We start from the raw sequence: 23,375 nt of genomic DNA on the forward strand, positions 1-23,375 counted from the left end.
TTGGCCATTATCTCTGCATTAGTCTATTTGGGCATTAAGATCTATTAGAGCTGTCTCAGTCCCATGTTGCGGGCGGAATCCTGATTGGCGGGTTCCGAGTAGGTGGTTGGATTCTAGGAAGTTTTGTATTTGCATGTAAGCCACTTTGTCTAGAATTTTTAGAAGAAAGGGCACAGTTGTGATGGGCCTGAAGTTTGTGGGAATGGCAGGGTCGAGGGTTTGTTTCTTAAATAGTGGCAGTACCCAAGACTCTTTTAGGTTATTCGGTACTGTGCCTGTGGTAAAGGAGGAGTTGATAAGTTTAGTTATAAATGGCGATAGTTCTCTCGCAGCATCCTTGATAAGTTGTGCTGGGCATTGGTCGCCTTTGCAGTTGGACGGTTTGAGTCCCAGAATGACCTTTTCTACCTCAATGGTCGATACCTTAGAAAAGCAGAATCGAGCTTCTTGACTAGGCTGTGGTGGTGGCGCTAAGCTCTGAGGGATGTGAGGCGTTAGAGATGCCTTCTTGAGAGCAATTTTAGTTTGTAAATTAGCTACTTTGTTTGTTAAGGCAAGTTGAATACTAGAGCACCATTTTTTGTCCTTGGTGCAGTTTTCTTGAGGTACAACTGGAGTTTCCAATTCTTTCAGAATGCTGAACAGTTCTCTGACACTAGATTTCGATTAAGATATTCTAGTATTATATGTTTCCTGTTTGGCTAATAGAATTTCTTTCTTGTATTGGGAGGAGGCTTTGGAGAGGTTGAGTTTATTTTCGACTGTTGGGGAGAGTCTCCAAATGGTTTCAAGTTTTCTTTTGGTCAGCCTGAGATTTTTTAGATGAGGCGTGAACCATGGGTTAAGGTGTTTTTCGGTTTGCTATTTCTTAGTTTGAGCGGAGCTATGTGGTCAAGGGCTGAGTTCATAGCTTCGTTATACTGTTCAACTAACACATTAGGGTCCATAATGTCTGGTAGTGAGTTCAATTTAGGTATTATGACGGGCATCCGATTTTCCGCTGTCATGAGTTTTTTGTTCCTCGTTGCAAGGGTGGGGCAAGTGAGGACTGCGCAGTAGCAGGGTTGGTCGTCACTGTGAATAATAGCAGGTGGTGGTCAGTCCAGATCTGAGGTACGGAATCTGTGATATTTACCGCAATTATGTTCCGCTATCCAATCAAGGATACGACCTTTATTGTGGGTGGGTAATTTAACTTTCTGGGAGAATCCCAGCTCTTTCGGGGTCAGGGCAATCGCTGTAGATTGGATATCCTTAGTGTCATTATAGCCTAGGTTGAAGTCCCCTAGCACTATTGTTTGGGATGTATTTTTTAGGTTATTGGACAGGGTTGTCGAGATGTCCTCAGCGAAGGTTCCAATAGGACCTGGTGGTCTGTAGATAAGGATGATGTTTAGAGTTTGGGAGTTAGCGATGGCTATTTGGACCATGAGGCATTCACAGGATTTCATAGTGGTGGTTGTGATAATTCTCATATCTAGGCTGATCTTAGCTACGATTGCTAGGCCTCCACCTCGGGAGGTATGTCTGTCCGCTAGTAGAATTGGGTGTCCAGTCATAATTTCGAAAACATAATTTCGAAAGTCAAAAAAGTCGAATCAAAAATGTCGAAAAAAAAAATGTCGAATTGTTTTTTTTTTCGATATTTTTTTTTGGGCTCTAGTTTCTGTGAAAAAAATAGGTAAAAATAAAAAAAAGGGGGGTTGGGGGGGAACCCCCCCATTTCGAAAAAAAAACGTCATTAAAAAAAAATTCGACTTTTTTTTCGACGTTTTTTTTTCGACTTTTTGACTTTCGAATATTTTGTATTCGAAATTATGTCTATGAACCGTAGAATTGTATAGTTCTCCGGGACTGCTAATGATAGGGCAGGGCCTGCCGCATCATGTAGCCAGGATTCTGAGATGGCCAGGAAGTCTAGGTTGTCTGTAAGAATGATATCCGATATCTCTGTTGCGTGTGCGACTAGAGACCTGGCGTTTATAAGCGCTCCTTTGAGATAAGGTTTGTGGCTTTCTAAGTTAGGGCAGGTAGTATTATGACTATCTTTAGCGGTCTGTTTGGTGCCGTTTAGTATAGGTCTATTGGGATTGGAGTGTTTCCTGGTGGGTTCTGCAGTCACCTTCAAGGGTGACTGTTTTTTTTGGAGATTAAGTAGTTCAACTTTCTTAGCTGGTGGCTCATGCAGTTTGGAAAGGCGAGCGCGTAATCTTAGGTTTCTGTCTACAGTATTAAATGGCCTTTGCATAGTGGTATTATCTTGATATTGGTTCATTTTAAGTCCTGTATTAGGTTGTTGTGTGTCGAGCATGATGGGGTAGGTGAGATGGGTGGGATAGGACGTAGCGCAGAGACTCAGAGTGTTAGCTTTGGTGGTTAGGCTAAGTGTTTGTACTCCTAGTATGATGGAGAAGGTAATATACAGTGGTGACCAAGGTGACCTGTAAGCGAGACCCAGGGTGTGCATGCTAAGTGGCTGAGTAGGGGCAGGCTAGGTGCAATTTCAGTTGTTGGGATACAATTTAAAATGGCTAAGTACAGGCAGGCTAAATGCGACTATCAGGCTAGGTGCAGTTTCAGATAGCAAGACATAGGTAGGTTGGGTCCAGTTAATGGGCTATGGGGCAATTTCGTACGTCCGAGTGCAGATATGCTATAATTATGCTATTAGCGGGCTGAATGCAGTAACATCTGACAGAATGTAACAAAACTAGGTGCAGCTATCTGGCTAGAAGTAATTTCAGCAATTTCAATTAGCAGGCTCGCATAAGCAAGGGTCGAGTTTAAGACCTCTTCTCTCTTAGGAGAAACCATAGTACAATATTCAACAATCAAACAGGAGTTAGGCGTGTGCATTTTGCTAAGTACATCCAAACAATTGCGGCCATAGGCACCTGGGTTACTACTGAAGGCCAGTGTGTTAGTAGGCGAGGCATAGAGCAGGTGGGAGAAATTAAGCGTAGAACAGATATTCGTGCAGGTTGCTCATTGCGTGAATAATCAGAGAGGGGGGTGCAGTATACAATCTAGCAGTCAGAGGCATAGTGACATGTGGCGGTATATATTATTGATAGTCCATATGCTTGAACAGCAGCCGGGAAATAAGGTCACAGAGTGGCTGTATTATGAAGTAGTAATACGGCGTGTAGTCAGACAGTACCTTAGGTTTCTGGCTCGAGTTCAAGTCCGGCGATGCAGGGATTCTGGCAAGAGGCAAGGACAGGCTAAGACAGGAAGTAGCCTTTGTTCCTCTTTGCCTTAGTTCCAGATGCCGGCTCACGCCTCCCGGCTCCGGATTGGTTGCTTTAAGTTGCGTATGGGCCAATCGGTGGAATTCGTGGCCGGGCTGGGTGCTGAAATCAGGAAGTGTGGACCAAAGGAGCTAGGTGGCCATCTTGAAGTGGTCACTGTGATCAAGGTGCACGAAATGGAATTGGCTTAAATACCAATTTTAGCAGCTTTACACGCCTGGATGGGGTATGCACGGCGTCGGTGTGCTCATCCCACGCTTGTCGGGAATAATAGCTCTGAACAAGTTGCAGTTGTCGGTCATGGGCGTAAATAAGCCCAAGGGTTACCTTGCTGAAGGGAAGCTCCTGCTTCACCTTCACAAGGCGGTGCACTGCTCCAGCAGTGAGGATGGGAGCTCCAGCTCCGTACGAGGGTCGAAGTGATCACTACCATTCATTCTAGGAGCGGCCACCCATTCAGCAAGGGGCCTCAATGTGTGCAAAGACTAGGCTTCCCCAACCACGCACATAAGCCATGGGCACCCTGTCATCTCCTGCCTCATCAGGCGACATTGGGACCGCACGAGCGCCACTATCAAACATCTCACAGATGAGCTTGAGGTGCACATTAGAAGATGATGGGGGCTTCAGTCACTCAGATATACCCAGGTAAGCCACTCAGCACTTCATAATCCCCAGGGCAGGGACAGTAACTGCAAGAGCATCAGGGCAGCCAGCCTCATCTTGGCGCAGGCCCATGGGAAGGCATTTAGGAAACTTGGGCTTTCTTTGTTGTGCCACTCACCTGGGCATCCCCATAGAGTGACCAATGACTTTTGTTCTTGTTGACGTTTTGCATTTTTTCCAGGATCAGAACTTTAGTTTTTTCTATATTGATTTCCAAGTTATTGGCTTTGGTAAATTTGGCTAAATTTGAGATGTGACGTTGTAGCCCAATTTGGGTCTGATCCAGAAGGATTAAATCGTCCGCATATAAAATGCGAGATGTTTGCTGGTCACCAATCTTAGGTGGAAAAGATCTGACAGACTCTTCGGAGTATTGAAAGTCCCCAATGTAGACGATGAGGGGCACCCCTGCTTCACACCTCTCTCCGATTTGATTTCCGCAGAGAGGTAACCCTGCTGATTCAGCCGTACACGTATTGAGGTATTGGTGTGCAGAGTTATTATTGGCTCTAAAATTTCCGCTGGGCAATTCCAGTCGGAGAGTTTGGTCCAGAGTTTTTGTCGGTCGACTTTGTCGAATGCCTGTGACATATCAATGAAGGCTAGGAATACACGTGCGCACCCGTCTTGATATTACTTTTTATGATATTAAGAAGCAGGATGTTAATGCTAGTACTTGCGTCTTTCAAAAAACCAGTTTGGTATGAGTCTTCACATGGTGAAGTTTTGGCCCACCTTTGGAATTTCTGGAGCAGTAGTGACGCGTAGATTTTGCCAATTATGTCCATCAAAGCTATTGGAATGTAGTTTGCGGGATTGTCACGCTTTCCTTTTTTGAAAATTGGCACCACTAGCGCTTCAGTCCATGATTTCGGGATCTGTTTCGCTGTTTTACATTGCTGGTAGACTCTACTTATAAAAATTGGCCACTCCTCCGGGTTCTGTTTGAGGTCTATATTTGTAAGGCCATCTGGTCCTGGAGCTCTTGATCTTTTTAGTTTTGAGATTAGGTTTTTGATGTCATCGAAATCTGTAAAATCCACCCAAGTGTTTTCGTCAGAGAAAATTGGCATCGTTGCATTTGTCTCTGGGAAGGCAAAGAGGCGGAGGAAATGGTCTATCCAATCTTTCTCCGAAAACGCATTGACTAACTGGTTAGAGGACGAAGAGTCTTCACTTTTTATCAATTGCCAAAAGTCTCTGCTCTTTTTGCCGTCTATCAAAATGACGCTGAGAAAATGGCAACAATTCTAGAGGACTGCTCTATACCCTCGTAGCCATTCTTTGTAGATTCTTACGGCCTCGGTCAGCTTCTTCCTTCCTTCCTCTGAGTCGTGGGCATGTATATGTCTTTTTAGTTTTCTTAATTCCCTTCTTTTGACTACTACAGTTTTGTCATATTCATGGTTTCTGTTTTTCTTTGGCCCCCGGTATGTGGTAGCATCAAGCTAGAACGGTAACAGCAGGAGTAAATAGTTCAAACTCGCTGATATTGGTGCTGAGTGGTTATTTGCCATAGTAGAGTTAAATTTGTGGGTTATAGATATTACGTCTGTTGTTGTAAGCCACAGACGCGTCTGTTGAGCGTGTTGTTCCAGATTTAAATTGTAGCTATTTTTTTGCTGGCAGGCCGAGGTTAAAGTCATGTGGAGTAAGTTGTGATCACTTTGAGTAGTGTGGTAAACCTCGAATGATCATTCGACATGTTGGACTAAGTCCACTGAAACGAAGATATAGTCTAATGTTGCCGCCGAATTCTCACGCTCCCATGTCGGAAGGGAGGGATTTTTCCACATGTAGATGCAATATTGTGGACGTTTCTGTCCTTCATGAGGGTCATCCATGCCTGCCCCCTATCGGTCCTTGTGGAGCTGGCCTTTTTTTGGGCGTTAACGGTATAGATTGTGTCACAGGTTGCATTTAAGTCACCACAGATGATGATTTTTATGGTTTCTAATTCGATTTGAAGTTTGTCTAGGGCATCAGATACTGCCGTACAAAAATTGCCAATTGTGACCCTCTGTGGGTTCCAATAGAGATTATACCCAGGTTCTCGGGACATTGTGTCGGTGTTCTTATAGTTGAGTCAGTCCATGATTCTAGAGATACCAGCATGCCGTAAGTTTCAATCACCTTTTTTTCCAAGGCAATTCCTGAGCCAGATCGCGTTGCTGTTAGAATGCCAGACGAAGGTCTCCCTAGAAGGCCTTTTACTGCGGGCGATATCTGGATTTGGTATCCGTCGAGAGCTGGTTTTTCCTGCAGCCAAGTTTCTTGGAGGCAAATAATGTCCAAAGTCTCCAAGTCTCTGGCCTCTGGTTTAGACAGGTGCTCGTGGCCACGTGTATTCCACGATCCCATTGTAAGTAGATTTCTTAACGATTGATTTCTCTGGGTGCAGATGCCGATTTCGTCTGTAATCTTTTTGGCTCCTGACTGCTATGTTGTAGATTTTATTTTCAAAGCATCTTTTATCCAATTCCAAGGTCCCGAGGTGCCGATGGTATTCTGAGAGATCTTATTTATTCTGGTTTCGTCTGGTGTCGGGCTGTATTTCGTGTCTGTGGCTATCCCGGTTCAATCTACTCGGGTATATCTGGGCTCTTGCCTCGTAGTGTTGTCTGTTTCTTCTGGGCTCCTGGTATTTCTCCGTCTCAGATCTGTAGTGTACTTTTCCCAAATTGCTACTTTGTTTAGTAAATGTGTGATTAACTGACGGAGAGTTGGCGTTTAGAAGTTCAGATATTTTGAACCCAAGATGTTCCAGGTCTGCGTATACTTCTTCCTTGATGTCAAAAAGCCCCAATGCTTTTATGTGTAGATAGGCTTTCGCTTTTTTTATCTTTATGATAAGGTTCAATCAGCGTGAAGTCTTTGGTGTTTAATGAACTGAGCTTTCGAACTTTTCCCAATATTTCCAAGACTGATTTCCTGTTTAGCACCATGTAATTTCTGCCTGATGTTAATTGCTCCATTTTGAAAGTGCGAGTTGTATTTGAATTTGCAGCTCGCCTCGTGCGGTTGATTTGGATATCGCTTAGTTTCGGGTCAAATTCTCCAGTGTGCCGATTTTTTTCTCTTCGTGACCTTTGTAAAGGAAGCTGCTCATGTCTCGTGTCACTTTTATTTAGTGTTTGGGATTTGTTTTTTTCCGATTGGGTCTCTTAATTTTTTTTCCCCACTTTTTTTAGTTAAATCTGTTGAGGGTTCATGAGAATGATCAACATGTGATTTGGTTTTTAGCGTTAGACCGGTTTGTCATTGCTGCTGGTGTTTGGTCTCTTCGACCTCATCTGTGGATTCATAAAAGAAGTCTGCGTCATCCACTTCATTAGGATGGACTGTTAAATTCATTGAGGAGTTGGCCATGCACTCTTTCGATGTCACTGGTGAATTGTCGAGTTCTATTACTTCCTGGTCAGCCAACTGTGAATCTTTCATACCAGTTTTTTTTTTTTTTTGTAGAGATTTGTTTTTGACGCTCAGCAGGAGTTTTAATACCTGTTTTTTTTGGAGGTTCAACCATAGGAGGAACTGTAATGTCCTCCAGGTCAGTTATTGAGTTGGGTATGAGAGGCTTCTTTGCAGAACCTTCTGACGTTGCTGTACCTGTTATTTTGGCCAGGGACCTTTTCTGTAATTCGCTGTTTATCTTGACCCCGGGTCGTCTCTCTTTTCCGGGGTGTATTTGTTCCTTACTGTGTGGTGTCAATTTCGCGTCTTGCTGATAATGTTTAAGTTTTTCTTCCATGGTCATTAATCTTTGATCCCAGAGACGTTCTCGCTCCGACATTGTATGTTCTAAGGCTGTGATGAAGCCTTCAACAAAGATTAATTTAGTGTGCATCATTGCGGTTACTGTTACGGAGTCCTTAATAGAGTCATTGATAGACTCGTATAATTTTCCGAATGGTGCTAAGGCAATGGTGATAGCCGACATTATAGACAGCATATCCGGGTGTTTGGATGATTTATCTTGAGGAGTACTTGACAACGTTTCACTCGCTCTCCTGTGTTTGGTCGGTGTTGTGACCTCTTTGTGGTGGTCATATATGTGGCCAAACGGATCTCTTCCTGATGAGTCTTTGTGATTCTTTACGCCAACTTTTTCAGATTGTGAACTCAGAGTTGGGGGGGGGGGGGGGTCTTTTATCTGTGGTTTGCAGAAGACCCAAGTTGCTTTGTTAGATGTGCTAATCGTGTTTGAGTCCACGTACCATGTTTGCGTATTCTTTGGATAGCCAGAAGATGTTTGAGTCAGTGTGGGAGAGACTGGTTGAGTGGATTGGACGATCTTGGGAATTGGTGGTTCAAGTTGGTCCTTTCCGTTTGTGGCTTTAAACCCTGCTGTCCCAGTAGGTTTAGAAGTTGGTGGTGTCTTTGACTCAATTGTTTCCAAAGGCTTCGGTTGCGTGTTCGTCTGCTTTGGATCATTTAGCAAAGATGGTGGTTTGCTAGGTGTATCCAGTATATAAGATGGTTCTGTACTTTCCACCGCTACTACTTCTTTATCGTGAGATTCCGATCCTTTTTTGCGTTGTTTTGATGCCGGCGAGATGTCGTGGACAGCGTCCAATATCTCTGCATCCGACAATTCCGCCTCGGTTTCTAACTTTCTTTTGAATTGTTTTGTAAATAAGTCCTTCAGGGCTGTTGACATAAGGAGGGGTAGGAAAAGTGCCTTTCCCCATTTCTGCTTTCCTGATCAGGGCCAGCTGTTTTTTTTCCTGTGCTTTTATTACCGTTGGATCTATCAAGTCTTTTGACCTTTTTTTTATGTAAGAGTTTTTTTTTTTGTATATTGCCAGTGCTTGGTCTCTTTTTTGCTGGTACAGGTTAGAATGCGCCGCGGTGAGTTCCGCCTGTTGCGGCGGGACACCCACCGTGACCTCTTCAGCTCCACACAGTCCTGGGGTATCTGTAGTCTGAACCGGGCCTTCCCTCCTTGTTTGGCTAGATTGTTAAGTTGACTGGTACCTTCGTGATTGGGTTCATTGTTGGGTTCGTTGTTACAAACGCTTTCTATATGAAGCACCGGCTCCTTGTGCATCAATGCCAGAGTTATCGGCTTAGTTGAAGAATTAGCAGTCTTGTTGATTTCGGGGTATGATGAGGCTGTATTCGTATTATCCCTTGATTGCGGGATTACTTCGTCCAGAGGCTGCATATCCATTGTCGACAGTTCATGGACCGCAGATTTGGTCCCGGCCAGCTAAGATCCAGCCGGAGGCACCCTTCGGTACCAAAAGACTGGGCCCCACTCGCCACGGCAGAGGTCTGTTGGTCAGAACACATCGCGTCCAGTGGTTCCAGGTCGACTGCTGTTTCTTCAAGTGGCCCCACTCCGGGGTGATAGCTGAGAACTTTGTTCACGGAACTCTGGTGTTCCTCGTTGATGGTAAGTTGTACGGCGCAGGCTCCGCTCAGGGAAAGATGCATGCAGGCTGCAGTGTGCGGTCTTGGAGTTGTCACAATAGGACCGGTCTGTGTCGTCATACTGTTATCAGGGTCGGCGTCGGACGTCGATTCCGGGTGCTCGGAGTGATCCGACTGTTCGGAAAAAAAGTCCTCAGGGTCCTCGTGATTAGACCCTTGGGTGATTGGGATCTTGACATGATCCGAGGTCGCTGATGTCTTGGATCCGTCCATTACACGGGGTTGCCTGGTGCTTTGACTCAGACTTCTGAGAATCCGCCCAGACTGACTTTCTCGTAAGTCCAGTGGTGGACAATGCCTCCTTCCCCTGTCCTTTGATTTGATACGTTGTACCTGATAGCCCTTTGCGGTCTGCTCCATTGGCTCCGTGGAGTCCGTGGACTGCCGTAGACTGCGGTCTAACTCGGCGGTCCCAACTCCGCATACCGCTTCGCGCTGGCTCCTGGGTAATGAGAGCCGGCCTCAGTAGTTTGCAGCAAATGATGCTGTAATGACTGCTTGCGCTGTATTTGAGAAGTAAATGAGGGCCTCTGGCCATCCCCTTCCCTGTGCAAGGACTCCCACCTTCCCCTGGTAGGAAGGGGTGTCCCCAAGGCTTGCACATCTGATAGGCACACCTGGGGACGGGATATGAGGTGGGGGGACTGGCAGCGCAGCCTCTTTCCAGCCTGAAGTCCCACCCACAATCACCTTTCTGGCTAGTTTAGAACAGGCAGGGACCCCACAGGGGTAAGGGATCAGGTAGGTCCACTTGGCCTGGATAGAACATCAATCTTAGAAACAATATGTGCAGCCATTAATCCTGTCTACAGCAGATCCCGAGGTCGTAAGTCACTAGGCAATGTTGATTATGGGTGTATTACTACTGTCTGCGCCAGATGTAGAATTTTCAGGTATATCGAAATTGGTGTAGGTGGCAATTTTTAACCTTCGAGATATCAATTGGATTAAGATGTGAGAATATGTAATTTTGTTGCAATGGATTTCGAGGTGCAAGTTTGTAGGTACTGTTTTGCTTGTTTTTCCTTTACCATGTATTAATTGTTCAATTTCTGTCACAGGCAGAGTTCGGGGTAGTCCTACCCGGGGAGGAGTGTGACGCAGCGGTTTCAATCATGGCCGGTTTCCCAGATGGCTGCACACGAGCCAAAATTCAGACGATGGGCACTGAGTCCCTGTGGGACAGTTGAGATTCCTCACCAACAACATTCAGTGGCCCGAGGAAGAAGTACTGTGTGCGGTACAATCTGGAGCATATGTCTGCTGCCTTGCTAAAGCCGAGTGCGGCAAGGATACAGTGTGAACATTCAGAATTTTGCATTGCCCTGCTTATGGGCTACCTTAGAAGGCTAAGGAAGAAGTACTGCGTGCAGTACAATCTGAAGCGCATGTCCGCTGCCTTGCTAAAGCCATGGGTGGCAAGGGGACAGCAGAAAATTCAGAACTCTGCCATTGCCCTGATTTTTGGGCTACCTTTAGAAGTCGATGGTCGTGAACCATGACGTTGTTTAGGGCAGGGACTGCCCCTGTATTGTGTATGCTCCAATAAAAGTGACCTTGTGTTTCCAAATATTTAACAATTGTCTGCGTTTATTATTTGGGTAGTAATGGTTATCGTCTGTTGTCTGACCGCCCCCCAACTCCCCCTCACCCCCCACCTCAGAAAGGGGGAGAGGGGCCAATGGGGGTTGGCACTGCTAAGTAAATATCATACATTCTATTGACAAAGAAATAAGGAAGTCTCCAGTGGTGTGCTGCGTGTTAGATTTATTGTGTAAACAAGTTGGACGCTATTTTTCTTGTTTTAAAAACTGTACGATACTCACCTCTATGTCGAATATAACTGGAGACGCTTTCTTAATGTGTTTTTTAGGTTTCAAGATTAGTCGTTGTTGCAAGAACGAACCAACTAAGCAAAAAAAAGTGCACATTAGTGTGCAAATGATCGGCACTCACTGCCAAACCCCTCTGGGGTTGAAACGTTTAAAAACCTTTTTGCTAAACTTTCCCTTGCTAGGTAGTGGGCAAATACTAATTGCGAGTTAAGGTGCTCTAGACGCAGTGAGATTAAAAGGCATGTGGTACCGAGTGTCAATTGCACAAACAGCGGTTCTCAAATACACAAGACAGTAATCACACCGAGTCAAATCGCTAGAAAATGATCAGCAGAGTGAAGTCGCACCTTGCGAGTATTGTTGATGGAGCTTCCAATACATCACACACATTTAAAAATATAGGAAACACAATGCTAAGAATGGGCAGCAAAAGGCACCAGGCTGGGGGCATTCGGGGGAAAGCACATGGCACAGACGTTTAGAATTAAAGACATATGGGAGAGGGGAGAGGGACACCACATGGAAGACCATGGGGCATGAAGACCAGACACTGGAAAGGGATACGAGCTGTGGGATAGGATCAGTAAATAGGAGCACCGCCTAGTCCTGTAATGAGAACATGGAGGAGGGCCGTGGTGTGGCCTACAGATACACTGGATGAAGACACAGCTGGGAGTAGGTGGAAAATGGCAGAGCTATACAAAGGCAACGGGCTCGCACATGACAAGTGCAGGAGCTTTGGCGATAGAATTCCAAAGTAATGAGTATGCTTCCAAAATGCATTGCGCCAATGCCAAGATCATGGACGGAGGCCGAGACTAGAGAATGCTGGGGTAATCGGCAACAAAGGTTACTAAGCTTGCTGACTGAATTCTCTGCAATGCTTTACAAACATTTAATTTACGCTCAAAATTAACAGAGTATTTTTCGAAGAAAATGTAACAAGAAACAGGAAATAACCAGTACATGGCAGACTGCGTTCGATAGCGCCCAGACCATCCCCTCACACATACCAGAGTCATGCGAATGTCCATGGCCGCCATGATGGAAAACAAAGATTCCCACGAGGTTCACCAGGAATCCCAGGATGGAAACCGGCAGCAGTCGGTCATGGTGCACGTCGGGCGGCTCCAACGCTCTCTGAAAAACAATGCATATTTCAAGCCAGTCCTCTTCCTTCATTTGGCCAACATTGACTTGGTGCCCACTTTACATTTCACAAAATAAAAAAGCAATGAAAAAATACACAACGAAATGAGAAACACTCTGGGGAAAGACGGCAGGAAAAACGGTATCTTGTATATATTCCAGGGCAGTAGGCCGAGCCAGATTTAAGTTACTAGTGAGGTAGAAGACAATTCATGAGAAAAAAAGGGTTGACACTGGTCTTAGACCTGCAATGTAGCCCTGAAAAATGTATCCTCTCTACTAGTCATTGGCGAATTTGAATTGAAACTTTGTGAATAGGAAATGGTTTACTGTGTGTATTTCGGAAAACTGAGTGGACAAGGGACTAAATGCCTGGCTAGCAGCTTGCAACTTGAAACTGTGACCCATGGGTTCAATACGCTTGGATAATACAGACTGGTTAACGATCATATAAAATACAAACTACATCTTAAGAATGAGCCACTGGTGAACGTGGTAACAGATTTATGAGGCTAGAAGCCAACTAGACTTTAAAAGCGATCCTTGCTGGTAGCTTATGCGGGCATTCACACAATGGGAAACTACTAAATCAATAGATCAAGCTTCATCAGTAACACATCAATGAAGTACTGAAACGTGTATTAGCACAAGGAACGCCTTATTGACCTCTGTTCAGCCAATCAGAATGCAGTCAAAATTAGCACTATTGAATGCATTTCAGACATTTTAAATTCAGAAGCATCCAGGGAAAGAAAAGGCATCTCTCTGCATTGAAGAAACAGCAGTGCCATTTCTTGCCAACATTTATTTCAACAAGACACTCCAACCTAATTTAAGACACCAAAGTGAAAGCTGACACCTGGAACAATGGTTTCACTTTTGGTACGAAAAAACGTTCACTTTAACAATCCACGTAATGCAAGCTCATCCAAAACTGTTCCAGTTCAAACAAAGTTTACAATTAAAAGATGTCCCAATGGTACAAAACAAATCAAATTTAGACACTTTGTGTGTACTTGCTCACTATTGAACTAACATGCTTGACTTCACCGGCACAACTCTAAACAGTTCTTACTATTACCACCATGTGCTAAAAACCTTAGAGCTCAGGAGTGGTCATTATCGCTTAGGATAGTGACCCTTTCCCAACTTGTGCACCGTGGCTTCGTCTCGGGCCATTATTTCACGATATTCTCCCTACATCTATGATCTAATTGTAGCAACACCAAGAACAGTCACCAGTATTGCTTTACGAAAGGACTAATCGGGTAAGTCTCTAAACTTTTTCTACAGAGGGTGCAAAGTCCACATCTCCGAACCCACAAACGACTCTCGATCACATGGACTTGCCACACAACACTGGCATAGAAATCTACTTTCCAACGAAGAGGTGGAGCAAACAATGGCCTTCGGAGTGTTGCAACGCTAATCTGCAATTATTGGAAGGTCTCTGTTAAACTTTCAAATCAGGGTTCATACTATTTGCAAAACGCATTCGTGTGATTCTAAAAATTATGCTTCAACCCGATACTCCTGTGTATTACTATTTTATTCCATTCAGCACAACCCAACTGTTAATCAACATTGTAAAATAAAGGCATTTTCATCACTTGCAAAATGTAAAGAGAAAGTATATGGTTTGGCAGACTGTCTGGGAAGGTTCATTCCTCGCCATGAGCAGCTGCAGTTTTAGACCAGGACAACGTACCTCAACTGCTTCAGAGAATATGAAAAAGGCTGTAAAGATCAGAAAGAGGCCATTCACAAAACCAGCCAGCACTTCTGCGCGAACATACCTGTTAAAAGGGTTTAGAAAACAGCTGCTTAGTTATCACGAGTACATGATTTTGGGATCAAAAATTCATTCTGTCAACAAACCTTTCCGTATCCGACAAGAACATACACATTTCCATAAAGACGTGACCTCTGCAGCGGAGGGACACATTTGATTTGATTCAGTTCACAAGAACCTAATGGCATTGGCCCACAATTCAAAAGGAAAGAGCGTGAGCAATACATGGTTATATTTCATGTGCATTTTTCAGTAACACTGACACGTCTTTCTAGAATAGCAGCTCTCCGAACTACTCTAGATCTGAAGTTCTTACCACACTACATTTCTTGTGCTTCCAATCTGCCGCAGAGCAATAAACCCAAGGAACAGCATTGTTTGTTCCCGTGGTTGATGAACACCACGTGACACGTGTCTACCATTTCCAGTGTATGTTTTGTAAATGCATACATACCACGATGGCTTGTGTAGACATACCAAATAATTACCGTCAGTCAGGCTTTCAAAGGGATTTGCGTTGTTCGTGCCCTGGAATAAACGTTGGCATTGTACGAACAATGTGATGTGATAAAATATTTGAACAAGGAAAAAGTCAACAGCGAGATCTTATGTAAACTTAAAACTACCCGGGCTGAGATTGTTGGCTGTTCGGTGGCAGAATGTATGATCTTTACTTTGTTCACAACGAGAATGGGAAAACCTGACAGACTTCAGAAGCAAGTGGCGTCTGTTCATTTACCCCATTTGCAAGGATAAAGAAGGAGCCTATGGTAAATACTTCACAGATTTCTGCAAATAAATAAACCCTTTTTATGGTAACGTTATTGAAACTAATAAGGACACCATAAAATGCATTTTATATACAGACTCAATCTACGTTATGCAAAATCAATTTAGTCCATAAGGTCAAATGTTTATTTTGAAATCTGAAACCAATTCTAAGGCTACCTAATGACTCAAATATTGAAGTGGCTCGTTTAATAAATGGAATATGTGAAAAATATTGCACTTGTATCCCATATTAGTATAATTCCAAATTATGCAAATGCTTAGTTAACAAAATGGTAGAACCAAACATCAAGAGCACAAACGGGGAAGGGGTGGGGGATGGGGCAGGGTGGGAGATCAAGAAGTGAAAACTTTTCAACAAATGCTGTGCTCGGCAGGGGCGTCTTGGCAGCAACATGCTCAAGGGCACAATTTGTATTGCAGGATATCTGTGCTGAGATGCATTTATTGAAATCCTCAAGTCACTAGTTTTAAAATCACTGGGCATTTTTCTGGGCAGCACTAAGTCGGATTTCTTTCCAGCAAATTTCTTGATAAACCGTATAATTTATGGTATGCCAATCCAGAAGATGTTTCATAGGGTATTAGTAGCACTGTAGATTTCACGTGACATGCAACGCAAACGTCATTAACCCGTGCGGGTTACCACAGTAGTGCTCTTCCGGCGCCGAGCCTTCTACAAGTGGATGTTGCATGCAGTGGCCAGACCTGGGTTTCCAGGTCAGCTCTGTGGTGGGAGCATGAGGTGGGGTGAGAGGGAGCAGATGTGTGTGAACCGAGGAGGGCGCCTCATCCTGCAAAACCTGTACTGGCTAAGTCACTGACGTTACAAATAAAGCATCAGTAAACGCAGCAGCTTTTTACTTTGCAACTGGAACTTCAGAAAGCTCCCCCCCTTGAGCCTAAAAAAGGGGACTACTGTAAAAATGGCAATTTGGGTTGATTTACAGAATTCTAGCAACACGAAGAGATTATTTTCTAGTGGTAGAGGCCTTTAGGCTTTTGACATACCAACCAACATTGCGGTCAAAACTGCGGCAGTTGAGTGTTGTCTGGACGCCTGCAACAGATAAAGCTAAAGCTCGAGCAGGGAACGACTGGAAAGCAAAGCAATGGCAAAGGGGTGTGTACCAGTGCTGCTCTTGTTTGACGGCAATGTAGTCATTGCAGATAGGATGAAGATTAGCCTGGCTAGGTGAGTCCGAGCCACAAAGGAAAATCCCACATTGCACACTCTGGGCGTGTGCGAGAAGCAGTGAAGACTGGACGATACATACATACAAGGTGGAGTCCCAATACTGTACGAGAGGGACATTAGGACACTTCGCTTTTACAGCAACCGTTTCATTGATATCTCTAGTATGGCCTCAAACAATACTGAGAAACAAACTGCTGAAAGAGCCATCTATCGTTACACCACTGTGTGTTACCATGTAATTTAACAGGTCTGGCATATGCATGCTCTGTGCCCAAGCAGAAAGCATGTTCAAATGTACTCAGACACACATTAGCAAAGGGTGGGTTGGCGGACGAGGTATGAACCGCTGCTAGGGAAGCGAGCCACTCCAAGGCTCAGAGTTTGTTCTGCTCCACTAATCTAAAATTATTAATTATAATTCTTTGTGCAATGTAGACCACCATCTGCTTTCCCAGTATGACCCATCATTTTCTGTGAGACTGGCCAAGAACCACCACCCCGCCCCCAAAAAAATGTCATTTAAAGAGATATGATACAAGGGATCTGTTACAATGAAGCACTTACACATTAATGTTATTTATTCAAGCATAAGCATCGTATAGTATGTACTTATAACATGCAGATTTGCCAGATTGTCTATAGTGTATGAAAGTAGTACATTTAGCCAGCATCTAGTTGGATGCAACGCTGCCTCCCTGTCCGTATTAAAAAGTACAATTTCTTGGAGGGTGGTTAAGCATACAATTTCTTGGAGGGTGGTTAAGCATACAATTTCTTGGAGGGTGGTTAAGCATACAAAATCAACACAGACGTAAGGGAGGGTTCATTAAGTGCTGATACTTCAATTACATGACTGTACCAAGCTATCCTCACTGCAGAGAACAAAGGGCATCTTTAGAGACTGGACAATGGGCAGGTATTCCACCCCAGAGACTGCAAGCATAATTACCCGCCACAAGGACTAATATATATATATATATATATATTTTTTTTTTTTTTTTTTTTAAAGATGTTGAAAAAAAGCCATTTGGAGGTACGCTAAGGGAAGAAGAGGACTTGCTAATACTTCCTGGGTCAGCGTGTCCTAGAGCGCCACCGTGTCCTAGAGCGCCACCCTCCTCCGAGGCCTGAGTGACGTATTTATTGTATTCATTAGACATTTGTACAGCACCTATACATAGGTGTTTCTAGGCCCCAGAAGACGAGGGTGGGGGAGGCACGGGAAATCATAATACAACAACAACAAAGAAACAGTTATATTGGCCTTGTGACAAACCTACCATGTAAGTGCATGACAATTCTTTCTTTTTATTGCGAGTCAAAAAATGTTCGACTTTTCACAAAATCGTAACTTACATAAAATCAAGTCATCAACTAGAAATAGAAAGATTAAAATACAGAATCAAGAAAAAGTTACAAATGATGAAAAAAGAAAAGACTGACATCAAATGATTGCAAATGTACATACAAAAAATCTACGTAGCACAAAATCAACAGCACAAATGAAACAAAAGATGTATCTATTTAGCTGCAAATATTTGATGAGAATAAAATACACAAAATATTTTTCCTCTTCTCAAACTTAAAATTAACATTGTTTCAAAAGAAGCAAGCGAAAGCATAAAACATCTTTAACTTTATAGGTTAATACTCCGTAAGAAGGGTTCATATCTTTGATTAGTATGTTACTGTTTCATTCTTGTTACTATCCGTAAGAAGGGTCAATATCTTTCAGAAGTGCGGTACTGTTTGTTTCTTTCTTGTTACCATCGAATCAGATTTAATTCTTTCAATATTTTTACTACTTCAGCAGTCAAAAAACCTTCATTCCCTGAAGCCAATCTTAACCAAAAACAATGTTTCCAAGAACCATACATTATGTACAAATCTTTGTAGCCTTTGTACTCTGAAGTCCCATGTCCCTGGGCATTCAGTTAGTAGGTGTTCTATGGATTGTCAGCCCTATCACAGTTTTGGTATATGTTAGTTGGAGTCCCTACATCGTCTCTAATGTGTTGTATTTCCAATGTGGGTAGGAGATTTAGTCGGAATCTTAAGTCCGATCTACTCGTGGGATATGGTAACTTCCTTAGGTAAATGGGTAAAAAGGACCTCGATTTATCAGTAGGAGTCATGGATGCAGATATATTTGCCGATCTCATCCTCTCAATGGTCCTAATCCAGTCCAACTTTTTCATGGATTCTTTGACCTTGTGGGGATTTTGGATCAGTATTTCTACTGTACTGTCCGACTGTCAGTGTGTCAGTAAATTATTCTCTCAATTTATTCAGGAAAATATTAGCAGACACCTGTAGTAGAACTGCCACATCTTCATATGGATGGTGAAGGTGGATCAAGAATCGATCTATACAGGGATATCCATTTCCACTCCAACCATGCTCTAAGCGAGGTGAGGCCAATATCCTAACGTACACAGGCAATAGGCACGCAATTAGGGACACCCCAATGTTCACCTCCATATTTTTCCTTCAATTCTGTTCCATTCAATAGCAAATGATTGAAAATTAGTATCCAGACCATAAAGTAGAATTGGAACAATTTTGCCAATATAGAATTTTATGACCAGGACAATAGAGACTTGTTAATATTTTCTTCATTTGCAAACCCAAGTTCAAGATTTTTGCCTCTAAGGTCGATATTAACTGGCCTTTTGTTGGAAATGCTCTGACATGTGAGCCTAAATACGTCACCTATCTAGCAATTGGAATTATTTCAATGTTCAAGTGCCAAATGAATGATTTAGTGATTTTTAGAGGATGTTTGAAAATCACAATTTTCGACTTCTCAGGATTTATTTTAATATAATTTAGGTTTGCATATTCTTGCAAGGAATCGAGAAGCCGCTGTAGACCTATCTGCATGTGGTCTAATATCGCGATATTATCAGCATATGCCAACCAGTTTATCCTGCTGGCGCCTATTTTGGGACTCACCAAGGCCACATCTTGAAACCATTGTGCCAGGTCTGATAGATATAAGTTGAAGAAAAATGGGGCCACCAGGCCTCCCTGTCGAACTCCTCTTCCTATTTGGATGGTTTTCGATAATTCCCCGGATCTACTCATTCCAACCTTTAGCTCTGAGTTATTATGAAGTTCTATAGGAATGGCTAGGAGATTGTCTGGTAAGCCCCATTGTTTCAATTTTCCCCAGAGGCGGTCCATATTGATGTTATCAAATGCTCGGGACTAATTGACCAAGACCCCGAATAACGCAGTACCAGTCCTCGAGAAACCACCACAGCTGACACACCTAAGGACCAGACCATTAAGTGAGGTTGAGAGTCCTCTTCTAAATCCTATATGTTGTTTAGGAATAATTCCATGGGTTTTTGGCCATTGTTCCAAATCCCGTAATACCAAGTGCATGACAATGTGATATGTTTAAGGGGGTGGGGAGTTCCAGGGAGACCTGCAGAGTGGGGTACCCACATGGGTGGGGACGGGTAAGTGCCAGATCCAAGAGGCGGACGGGGATGGGAGTAAGAGTGCAGTGGGGGCTAGGCCGAGAAAGGGAGCCCCAGGGCAAGTGCTGGCAAAGGATGCAAGGAGGGACTGCTGGGGGTGGGGGGGTTGATCTGGTCCCTGTATGACTGACGGGACAAGGTCCAAGTCACAGTGGCAGGCGGAGAATGTTAGGAAAGATTTCCCTTAGGGGCAATTTTCCCTCCATTTGTGAACCCCGCCAAACCTTTTGCTCTTGTTTGGCTTACCTAACTTGACTTTTTCCAGTGGAGCACAGCCTTAAACTGCACGCCTCTGGGCTTTCGCTCATTTGTTATGGGGACACTGACACGTCCTTCAGGTTGTCAGTACTGGGAAACTATGTTTCCCTTAGTCTTCGACTACATTGCCATTCCTTGGTAATGTTTTATCTATGTGTCAAGTACCTTTCAGTACTGCGCATATGGGTCCCTTTGTTTTATTGCCCTAGCCACGCTCCAAGGATTTTCTGGTGTTTGGACAAGTGTGCCTAGGGCAAACTGATGGCAGCTGCTTACTTTTAAAGTATTTTTACTTCGTTTTTATGGACCATACTTTATTTACTGCGTTTGGACCAATACTGTGGCCAGTGCCGAAAATGGCTGTGCCACAAAGTCTTTTGTTCTGTCCTTTGGCCATTTTGTCCTTTTGTCTTCACCCAGGTCGGGAGACCCGGGTATTCCTTATTTGGGTAGTCAGCCTCCCCAAAAACTGCATCTTTTGCAGGCTCCTGCATGTCAAGTGTGCTAGTGCTCAGGAAGAGGGTTGGGACTGTCTGGTCCCAAATCACACTACTGGTGCCAGTATGTCTTGTAGGCCTGAATGACTAAACATTGTGGGCCACGATTGGCCCATGCCTGGCGCGCATGCAAGAGAGCAGATCTTCTATTGGCTATCTGAGATTTGAGCGCAAAATTAATCTTGGATAAGAGAAGGGGCTCTGCATCCATTCCAGGTCGATCAACTGAAGTTCACAACGAACAAACACAAGGCGCAAAGTAACATTAACGAAAGAGCAGACTCGAGGAATCGGTTTGGCACCATGACCCCGCTGTTGTCCCGTTGGACCCCTGCTTTTACATCGTACCAAAAAGGCCTGCAAGGGCTCTTCGCCCCTTTGCAGTAGCGGGAACGACTACACTTGGCACCTCCTCTTTACCCTTGCAAAGAGCCCCTTCGGAAGTGTTCCTGGGTCATCCAGTAAACTGTCCAGCTCAAACCCGGGGTACCGCACAAGAAATCCACCGTCCCGAGTTGAGACTCGGGACTCTGGGAATCGCTTAATTGTGGTCCTGGGACCTTTCCCTGGGTTGCGATTTATGAGAGTGCGTCACGCCGCAAACATTTGCAATCCCTGTGTTTCCCCACTGTGGTGACTGTCGCTGTAAGTGCCTGCAGACCTGCCCTACTGTGTCCTGAGACGTGCTGCACCGAAACGTTCCTTCTTTCTTCGAGAGCTGAGAAAAGGCTACTGTCCTGCCACTGATGATCGTCCCGTTCTGCAGCTGCTGAGAGCTTTCTGTTGCAGGTTGTGGTTATTTTCTCCCCTCTAATCAGAATTAGGCTAGACACATTTTGTATATATGTTAATAAGTGTGTGTGGTAACTGTTTTCTTGATACTGTGGTTTAATCATGTTTTGTTATAAAGGCCTATAATAAATGTATTTCTGATATACATCTGTCTAAGAGTAATATGTGGCGTTTTACTGTGTGTACTCTTTGTTGGCCTCTGATCACTCTCACCCCTCCTGAGACTTAGTCTTGACAGCCTACCAAGCTACCGTAGATTGGTCTGGTTTGTCCAGAAGGTTCCCCTGTTCCACTGAACTGCTTCAGTGGAACAGGGGAACTTCTGCCCACCAGCTCAGAGTTTAGAAATCCATCTAAAAAGATAGTTGAGGGGAGAAAAGGAAGGTCTTTAGACGTTTCCGGAACTTAAGAAGATCAGGCTCAAGTCTGAAGGCGGGGGGAGGCTGTTGCAGAGGGAGGAGCCAGCCGAGGAAAGGGACCTACCTCTCACTCTCCGCTTGGAGAAACGTTTGACCTGCACAAAGTTGGAGCGAGAAGACCAAAGGATTCTGGCTGTGAGGTATTTCGGGAGAGAGCTCGATGTAGAGAGGTCCCATGCCCCAGACAGCCTTGTGGATGATGCAAAGGGTTTTGAATTTAACCCTTGAATTCACCGGGAGCCAGTGGAGAGATTTAAGGACTAGAGAGATGTGGTCCTTGGGCTTGGGGTCAAGGAGAAGTATTGCAGTCCTATAATGGATTAGTTGAAGGGGGAGAAGAGCGGAAAGAGGAAGGTTGAGGAAAAAGCTATTGCAGTAGTCAAGACTAGAGGGAACAAGGGCTCTGGAGACATTGAGCTTCTGGGGAAGGTGAGGAAAAGGTAGAATGCCCTATTCCGGAGAAGATGGAGCTGACAATTGGACTTCGTGGTAAGGTCTGCAATGCGAGGAGAGAGGAGTCAAAGATGATCCCAAGGTTTTTTGCCACACAAGTGGGCCAGGGGAGGGGACCCAAGGAGTCTGGCCAGAGTGAGGGGGAAACTAGGAGCAGGCGCCTCAATGAGAAGATCTGTCTTGCTGGCGTTGAGGCAGATCATTTGCAGAGCACCATGCCTGAATAGCAGTCAGGTATAAAGGGGAGGGGGGGGGGGGAGAAAGTGGAGGTAGGGCAAGGCAGCTGGAAAGAGCTGCTTGTCAACTGCGTAACACTGGAAATGAGCGGAGTAGGTGGGGATCAGGTGGGCCAGGAAGAGGTTGAAGAGCCATGGTGATAGGATAGATCCCCGAGGGACACCACAGGTAGAGAGTAAAGTGGAGGAAAGAAAATAACCCATTTGCACTTGGGAGGGTCTGTTTCAGAGGAAAGAGGTAAGCCACGCCAGTGCCCTGTCTGTGATGCCTAGGGTATCACAGAGACTGTTTATGAGGATGGAGTGGTTGACTGTGTCAAAAGCAGAGGAAAGATCGAGGAGGATCAGAACAGAAGGAGTGTTAGAGTCCAGATTATAGAGTAGGTCTTCTTGGGTGTTCAGAAGAGCATTTTCAGTGCCTCTGGCTGCCCTGAAACCGGACTGGTGGTCTTGCTGCTGCTTTAAATTCGTTGTTTAGCTGCGTGCACATCCTGATTGTCTTGCTGCTGTTTTAAAACCGTTTTAGTTGTGAGCTCATCCTGATTGTCTTGCTGCTGTTTAAAGTTGAATTTAGCTGTGTGGACATCCTGCTTTTCATGTGAATGTGTTGAAAAGTCAACCCCCTCTGTTCTCCGTCTAGTCTTCTATCTGTTCCCTCACCGTCGTCATCTCCCATTGTGTTCACATTGTTCAGAGTTGAGATTATGGTGATTGGTTACCCCCCTCCCCCCCTCTGCACTGGTTTAACTGCTCCCTCACCCCCATCACTTCCCATTGTCCCTCTGTGCTGTTATTCCCTTCAGCCCTACACCCGCTATCCCCTTTCGTCTGCGTGTTCACTGTTTCCTGTGCGCATTACCTCCCCTCAGCTCCCAGTGTTTTTCTTCCAGTCTGTGCCCTGTCCGTCCCCACCAACCGACCTACCTACCTACCTACCGGTCGCCCCACACCTCTCTGGCCTCAGCCTGGTTAAGTGTACCACACACTGCAGTTTGCTATGGTGCCCTCTATCTCTCCTATCTTCTGAAGCTGCTTCCCTCCCTCTCTTATCCTTCACCCCTTACTAAATCTGGCAAGAAGAAACTCAAGAAAGACATACTGGGATCTAACCCAGGG

General features: G+C 44.5%; 1 protein-coding gene across 1 annotated transcript in view; it reads right to left on the bottom strand.

The window, feature by feature from the left end:
* Positions 1-23,375, bottom strand: part of SLC30A7 (solute carrier family 30 member 7) — a 529,473-nt gene that overhangs the window by 331,379 nt on the left and 174,719 nt on the right. Inside the window, exons 4-5 of the mRNA XM_069641566.1 lie at positions 14,046-14,133; positions 12,202-12,328 (exon numbers count right to left, since the gene is read on the bottom strand). Coding sequence (XP_069497667.1) covers positions 12,202-12,328; positions 14,046-14,133 — 215 coding nt within the window. The remainder of the gene's footprint in view (positions 1-12,201; positions 12,329-14,045; positions 14,134-23,375) is intronic.

The sequence above is a fragment of the Ambystoma mexicanum genome, chromosome 1q (assembly GCF_040938575.1).
Source record: "Ambystoma mexicanum isolate Mex_15411 chromosome 1q, UKY_AmexF1_1, whole genome shotgun sequence".
NCBI lineage: Eukaryota > Metazoa > Chordata > Amphibia > Caudata > Ambystomatidae > Ambystoma > Ambystoma mexicanum.